Genomic DNA, 6,505 nt, shown 5'->3' with positions numbered 1-6,505 from the left:
GGCGCCCGGAGCCGGCGGGGCTGAGTCACCGCCGCCCGCGCCGCGCTCCGGCCCGTCCCGCTCCCTGCCTCAGTTTCCCCCGGGCTCGCGGGGTGCCCCCCCGGACCGGCACGCGCTGGGGGGGGCGCTCCCTGGGCCCGCATCTCCCTGCCCTTGGCTCGCAGGGCTGAGTCTGGGGGTCCCTGCCCCCCCAGACGCCCCGGGTCCCGGCCCCGCTCTGCTGCTTGCCACAGCGCCCTGCGCAGAGCGGGCACCGCGAGCGCGGCCCACGGGGGTGCAGGGCATCGGGCCTGTCCGCACCCCCGGCGCCTGGCTCGGGCACCGAAGGGCTCTGCTGCTGGAGGCCGCAGGGGCCGCCTGGGGAAACTGGGGGATCTCCATCCCTGGAGCTGGTCTTGGGCACCCGCTGGCACAGACCAGGGGTGGCCTGGGTGCAGCTATGCCCATGAGCTGCCACAGGGATTTCCCCAGCTTCTCCTGGGGCCCCCCCCTCCACCACCTGTTGCTGCGGGGGGGGCGGCTATTGCCTCCCCCAGAGACACTGGGTGCAGATGGCGGCTGGGCCAGGGGCTCCTGGCGAGAGGGTCTCCCTTTGGGTCAGACTGATGCTGCATTGGGATCAGGAAGGAATTTCCCCCCGTTCAGACTGGGACTGGGGGGTTGTGGGGTTTGCCTTCCTCTGCAGTGGGGGCACGGCTGCGCCCAGGGCTCTCTCAAGCGCGCAGATTAAGCACCATTGCAGCAGCAGGAGGGTGGCAGCCAGGATTTACCCAGTGCAATGTCCGGTGTTGCACCAGGTCTGACCATAGTTCTGCGATGAGGCTGGACGATGGGTTTGCCCCGGCTGGTTTAGGACAGGCGGATCCTGCCTCGGGCAGGGGGCTAGACTGGACAGGCTGCAGGGGTCCCTCCCCACCCTGCTTCTCTAGGAGTCCTTTCAGCCCCCCACCTGCCCCAGACAGAGCTGTTTCTTGCAGATTCTATTGCCTGCCCTCTTCCTTGGAAGGCAGCTGCACTGCGGCGCAGGTCCTTGCTCTTGCACGTGGCAGGCGCTGGGTCCTGGGGAGACGAGGGCCTGCGCTGGTGCTCTCAGCTCCTGGATCTTGCTTTGAAACAGGATCATCAGCGACCACGCATCTCCACCCCGGGGCCCTGGGACCATGCTTCTCACCCAGGCTCGCCCTTAAGCAACCACCTCTGTTCCAGGACTGCTGCAAAAAAATGTCCTCCCCCACACCAACTTCCCTTCCCTGGGAACCAGACCTGCAGGGTGGCCTCGGGAGCGCCACGATCCATCTTGGAAGGGTCTGAGCAGGGGAGAACAAGGATTCCCATGGCCTGAACTATGCCTGTGCCTCGAGACCAGAAACTAGGCCAGAAAGATCATTTCCAGCCCTGGGGAGAGGGAAATTCTTGACCCCTTTCTCCAATTCGAAGGGCTAAAGCCACACCCTGGACCCTCTGCCCAACACAAAGCCCCTCGGTCACATCCTGGGTAGAAATGAGCAGCCAGGGACAAATCAGGACAGCCAGTGCTGGGTGGGAACAGCAGGAACCTTTCATGGTCACAGCGCCGAGGCCCGTGTCCCAGCTGCTCCCAGCCCCGCAGTTCTCCGGGAGGACCCAGCTACGGGCTTGGCCCCCGGGGGAACAGCCAAGCGCCAGAGCTGCAGTGACTGTCAGTTGCTGCCTCTGCGTGCTAAGCGACTGCCCCCAGGGGCTTACAACAGCCCCAGTGCCAGCTGGGAACCAAGGAGACGAGCTGTTTGTTTCACAAAGACCAGGTTTATTGCAGCCCTGTTGGGGGCAGAGACCCGGGTGCTTGCCCTGGGCAAAAGGGGGCCTGGCCCAGCCCTGTGTGTGCCCAGACAACCCCTGGGGAGACACCAGGGAGCTGGAGCACGGGTAGCAACCCCTGCCCCTGGCACCAGGATGCACAGGTGGGTCCTCTGCTGTAGCTGCAGGTGCCGCGTGGCTGGGAGCTGTCCCTTCCCAGCAGCCCTTACCCTGCAGGTACCATCCTCCATGCAGATTGGCACTTCCCTGCCCACAGTGGTCCCTATACCCTGGGTGGGGGGTGCTGGTTGGAAGTAGGCTGCACCAACTGGGCCCCACCCTATGGTGCTTCAGGGGGGCAGGGGGCACCAGGCTAGCTCCCGAGGCCTCCAGGGTGGCAGAGCTGGGGGCAAGGGCAAGGAATGCAGAGGGTGCCCCCAGCTGCTCCAAGATGAGCTCTCACAGGGGTCCGGCCCCACTCTGGCAGGCGAGGGGAGTTGTTTCCATGAGCTGCCTGCGCTCCTCCCCCTGCCACCCGAGGCATGTTGGGCGCCTCGGGGGCTCTGTGCTGGTGCCAGGGGGCGACTGCAGCCAGCTCAGGCCTCCGCACTGTGGTGCGGGGCCAGGTCAGGTAGAAAGCAGCGTTTGGGCGCCAGGCCCAGCTGTGCCCCCAAGACCCAGGTTGCGGGGCCTGCCCAGGCTCAGGCGCTGAGCTGGTGGTGCCCACTGTCCTGACCGCTCTGGCACGCACACAGAGTCCTTTCCTCACTCTGGGCAGCCCCTGGCACTGCCCCAGGCACTGGGGGGAGGGGCAGGTCATCAGTTTGCCATACGGGCAGGGGGGCAACGGCCAAAAGCACCCCTGTGGTCCTCAGCAGGGGCTCACGGCTGCTTGGCTTCACCATCTGCTGATGTCTCCTGCGCTGGCAGTGGAGCTTCTGGGAAGGGAAGGTGAGGGGTTAGGGAGACCCATGCGCTGGAGGGCTGGCACAGCCCCTCACCCCATGCCTCCAGCAGGTCACCATCCTAGGGGAAACCGAGGCATGGAGAGACCTTGCCCACAGCCTCATAGCCGGTTGGCATCCCAGCCAGGCACGGACCCCAGGAGTCCTGGCTCCCTGCTCCCCTCCTGGCCATGGGGTTGGAGACAGATGAGCGTGTTCCGGGGGCAGCTATGCTCAGGGAAGGAGTTGCAGGGCCCCCCAGTTCCCAAGACTGGGTCAGAAACCAGCTGATCCAGGGACCACGCCTGGGGCCTACCTCCCCACTCCTTGGTGCTGGGGCCCGGGGGGTTCCCAGGCTGAGCATGGAGTGGCACCATCTCCTCCAGGCTGCGCAGCACTGTCATGGTGCCCCGGGCTGGCGCAGCCCGGGCCCGAGCTGGCTCCAGTGCCCTGCAGGAGGGGGCACGTCAGCTAGGCATGGGACACAAAGGTCTGGGGTGCCCCATGCCCCACCCTGCTTGTGCGAGGGGCCAGGACCTCCACTCCAGGGCTCTTCTCCCTTCTCTGGGCATGCCCAGACCAGGTGGTTCCTGGGGGCTGCCACCGGATGCCTCGCAGCCCTGCTAACCCCCGCCCCCCCATGCCCACAGCTGCCCACTCTGGGACCCCCCTCTACCAGCCCACTTCTCACCTGTCGGGCGATGCGACGCCTGTGTGGCTGAGGGACCGCCGCACCTGTGGAGAGACAGCAGGAGCCCATCAGTACCCTGGACCAGAGCCAATGGGAGGTGGAAGCTGCCCAGCTCCCAGTTCGAATCCAGGTCCCCCCAAGACCCTCCCCGACAGCTGCTGGGAGACTTCTGTCCTGCAGGGCAGGTGGAGAGGCCCCCATAACTCCACCAGCTGCCCAGGAAGCAAAGCATGCTGGGCAACCAGGTGGGCCACTGCTTGGCCCAGTGCCCCCAAGGGTTGTACCCCAACTAAACCCTGCTCCCAGAAGCCCAGCACACCCAACTATCCCCGGAGGTGGGGGGGCTGCTCTTACCCTGTGGGAGTGCGGAAGCTTGGTGCCCACGAAGTCAGAAGGCAGGGGGGCGGGTGAGGGTGGGTACAGCTCGGGGGCCAGGCGAGCATTGGCAAACTTCATACACTCCTCCAGCGTGGACAGGAACTGGCTACAGGTGGCGCGGAGCAGGGAGGAGGCTTCGTTCATCCTCTGGAGAACAGAGCTCATCATGGAGAGGAACCCGGACCCCCAACCCAGCCCCCTGTTCATGGGGAAACTGAGGCACAGGGCAGGGGAGCCTGCTTGCCTCAGGTAACCACTTTCAGGAGCAAAGCAGGAATAGATGCTACCCTCCCCCCACGAAACTCCTGCTTTAGCCACTATACTCCGCTCCTCTGCCAAACACTGCTATAGGTGGCTGGGCCTAGCCTCTGCCAGCACCCCGACAGAGCAAGCGGTGGCAGGCATGCTGCCCCCACCCCTCTGCCCCCGGGCACCTCGACATCCAGTGGCGTGCCGTCGTCTTGGGGCCGCGTGGACTCCTGCATGTCTAGCACCTGCTGGGTCAGTGCGTCACAGTACAGCCGCAGCTCCGACAGCTTCCGGCCCAGCGACTCGGTGCTCAGGGGTGGGTCTGGAAGGCGATGAACACAGTGAGCCTGGCCCCCCTCCCCGCTCCTCCCAGGGGGCGTGCTGTAGGGGTGGAGATGAACCCGCTTCTGGGGTGGAATGCTCCAAACTGTAGCAAGGGGTGCATTACAGAACAGGAAGGCAAGTGGGTAGAAATGGTCCTGGGGAGGGGAGGGGAGGGGGGCAGTTCAGCCACACATTGAGGAAAGCCAATGGGGTTCATTAGCTATAAGTGAAGACGGAGCTTGCTGTAGCACAATACCCCCTGCTGCTGTGCTGCAGTATTACAGTCAGGCACCCCCCCAATCCCCTTTGCCCCATACTGCAGCACCCCCCACCCCCCCAACAAGAGATCCAAGGGGGAGGCACCAAGTGCATGTCCCCACTCTGCCTCAGTTTCCCCCTGTGCTATTCCAGCCCAGCCCCACCTTTCTCCTTCTGGCCCCTGTTGTCTCCCAGGCAGGCCTTGGAGCTGCCCAGGGCCACCAGCCACTTCTGCCGCTCGGCAGCACCCGCCGCCTTCAGGTAGAAGTACTGCTCGCCGGGGATGGTCAGCTCCATGCGAGTGGCATCCGTGGGGTGCACTGTGGGGCACAAGGCGTCACCGGGGGGTCATGGCTCCCATCCCAGCACTGACGGACAGCTCAAGCAGGGGACGGGACAGGATGCCTGGGGACAGCCTCCGGACCAACTCAGTGCTTCTGGACTCTGGGGCAGCGGCCTGCTCCGGGTGTGGCTGAGTCTGGGGGGCGGAACGTGGCAGCCCGAGGAGACCCCATGCAATGACGGTCCCCTCCTGCAGCAGTGGGAATGGCTGATAGTGGAGGGGTCCCCAGGCCTGCACCTACCTTTGATCTCACAGACGGCCATCTTGATGCTGCCCTTGCTGCCTTTGCCCACGTCGTCCTGGGAGTCGTAGTAGGACAGGATGCCATTGTCCAGCACGAAGTACCGCGGCTGCCAGCCTGGGGGAGGAAGGAGGCAGAGGAGGGTCACGTTCCGGTGCAGGGAGTCCAAGCGCCTCCACACTACCTGGGGGGCATCAGCTCTGGTCCCACAGGGGAGCCGGACCAGGAGCAGAGAGAGCCAGGATACCTAGGTCCCGGCCCCTGGGCCCGAGGTCACAACCTGCGGGGGAAGGAGCACCAGAGTCCGGCCTGGTTTCTGGGTGGGGGCAGGACTCAAAGGTCAGGGATCAGGTGTCCTGGTGCACTGGGGGTAGTGGGGCAGGAGTCAAAGGTCAGGGGACAGGAGGGGAGGAGTACTGCCTCGTGGTTAATTGCGGGAGGAGACAGTAGGACTCAAAAGGTCAGAGGTCAGAACTGGTTGGGGGTGTTATGTTCTGATCGGGGTCAAAGGTCAGCAGAGTATTATGACCTAGCTCAGTTCCAGGGATCGAGGTCAAGAGTCAAGGGTCAGGGCCGTCTGAGGGATGTTGCAGAGGGCGGGGCAGAGGTCAAAGGTCGGGGACGGGCGCGGGGGCTGCCGGGACGGCGGCGGTACCGGACAGGTAGTTGGTCCATTTCAGGAGCGCTCCCTCCATCGCAGGCGCAAGACGCGGCCCAGGCGCCGCCGCGCGGCCGGCCAATCCATGCGCGGCGAGGGGGCGGGCCCCACCGCTGCCAGCCAATGAGAAGGGCGGGAGGCGCAGGGGGCGAGGCCCGAGGGGGGACGTACCCAATCAGCGGAGGAAGCCGGACACTAAGGGGGGAGAAGCGGGGGGGAGGGGAGGAGCAGTCGCGCGCAGCCAATGGCAAGGCTCCGCCTTCATTGACCCGCCCCTTACACGCAAAGCCCTGTGGGAGGCGTAGTCCCGATCCCATTCGGCTCGCTCAAGAAAGACGCAATCCCGACATCCTACAGCCGCGCGGGGCATTGTGGGCAACGCAGTCCTCCCAGCAGGCCCCGCGGCGCGCGGGAGGTTGTGGGTAGGGCAGTCTCGCCGACCCGGAGCCTGCCGTTCCCAGGATCCACCGGGGCGGCGCGTGCGGAGCTCTCTGGGTAGCGCAGTCGCACGTGCCCCTCAGCCAAGCCGCGCGGGGCATGCTGGGAGCACAGCCCAACGTTCCCTCAGGCTGAGAGGAACTCCCGCTCCCGGCATGCCCCACGGCCGTGTAAAGCATCCCGGGTAGAGAGCCCCTCCCCCCCC

At 65.6% G+C, this 6,505-nt stretch overlaps 1 protein-coding gene across 2 annotated transcripts; it reads right to left on the bottom strand.

The window, feature by feature from the left end:
* Positions 1 to 1,763: 1,763 nt before the first annotated feature.
* LOC109323338 (pleckstrin homology domain-containing family A member 3-like) lies at positions 1,764 to 5,967 on the bottom strand. 2 transcript variants are annotated; one of them, XM_019554763.1, is made up of 8 exons: positions 5,860 to 5,967; positions 5,205 to 5,321; positions 4,785 to 4,940; positions 4,224 to 4,360; positions 3,766 to 3,936; positions 3,412 to 3,455; positions 3,037 to 3,170; positions 1,764 to 2,714 (listed from the first exon to the last, which is right to left on the bottom strand). In XM_019554763.1, the coding sequence occupies exons 1-8, from the start codon at positions 5,897 to 5,899 to the stop codon at positions 2,659 to 2,661; spliced, it is 855 nt and encodes a 284-aa protein (XP_019410308.1). In that variant the 5' UTR covers positions 5,900 to 5,967; the 3' UTR covers positions 1,764 to 2,658. The 2 variants fall into 2 exon arrangements, with proteins under 2 accessions (XP_019410308.1, XP_019410317.1); XM_019554772.1 differs by lacking the exon at positions 3,037 to 3,170 and having other exon boundaries at positions 5,860 to 5,966.
* Positions 5,968 to 6,505: the final 538 nt, after the last annotated feature.

The sequence above is a fragment of the Crocodylus porosus genome, unplaced genomic scaffold (assembly GCF_001723895.1).
Source record: "Crocodylus porosus isolate Cpor-Errol unplaced genomic scaffold, CroPor_comp1, whole genome shotgun sequence".
In the NCBI taxonomy this organism is placed as follows: domain Eukaryota; kingdom Metazoa; phylum Chordata; order Crocodylia; family Crocodylidae; genus Crocodylus; species Crocodylus porosus.
The sequence above is the reverse complement of the archived record's forward strand: the minus strand, read 5'-3'. Positions and strand labels throughout refer to the sequence as shown.

Bases quoted from the DNA above. Each gene is read 5' to 3' on its own strand.
- LOC109323338 (XM_019554763.1), bottom strand. From the start codon at position 5,899: ATGGAGGGAGCGCTCCTGAAATGGACCAACTACCTGTCCG. The intron at 3,937-4,223 runs GTGCCCGGGGGC...TCTGTTCTCCAG, and splicing joins GCACGCCACTGGATGTCGAG to AGGATGAACGAAGCCTCCTC. The intron at 3,456-3,765 runs GTAAGAGCAGCC...GTCTCTCCACAG, and splicing joins AGCTTCCGCACTCCCACAGG to GTGCGGCGGTCCCTCAGCCA.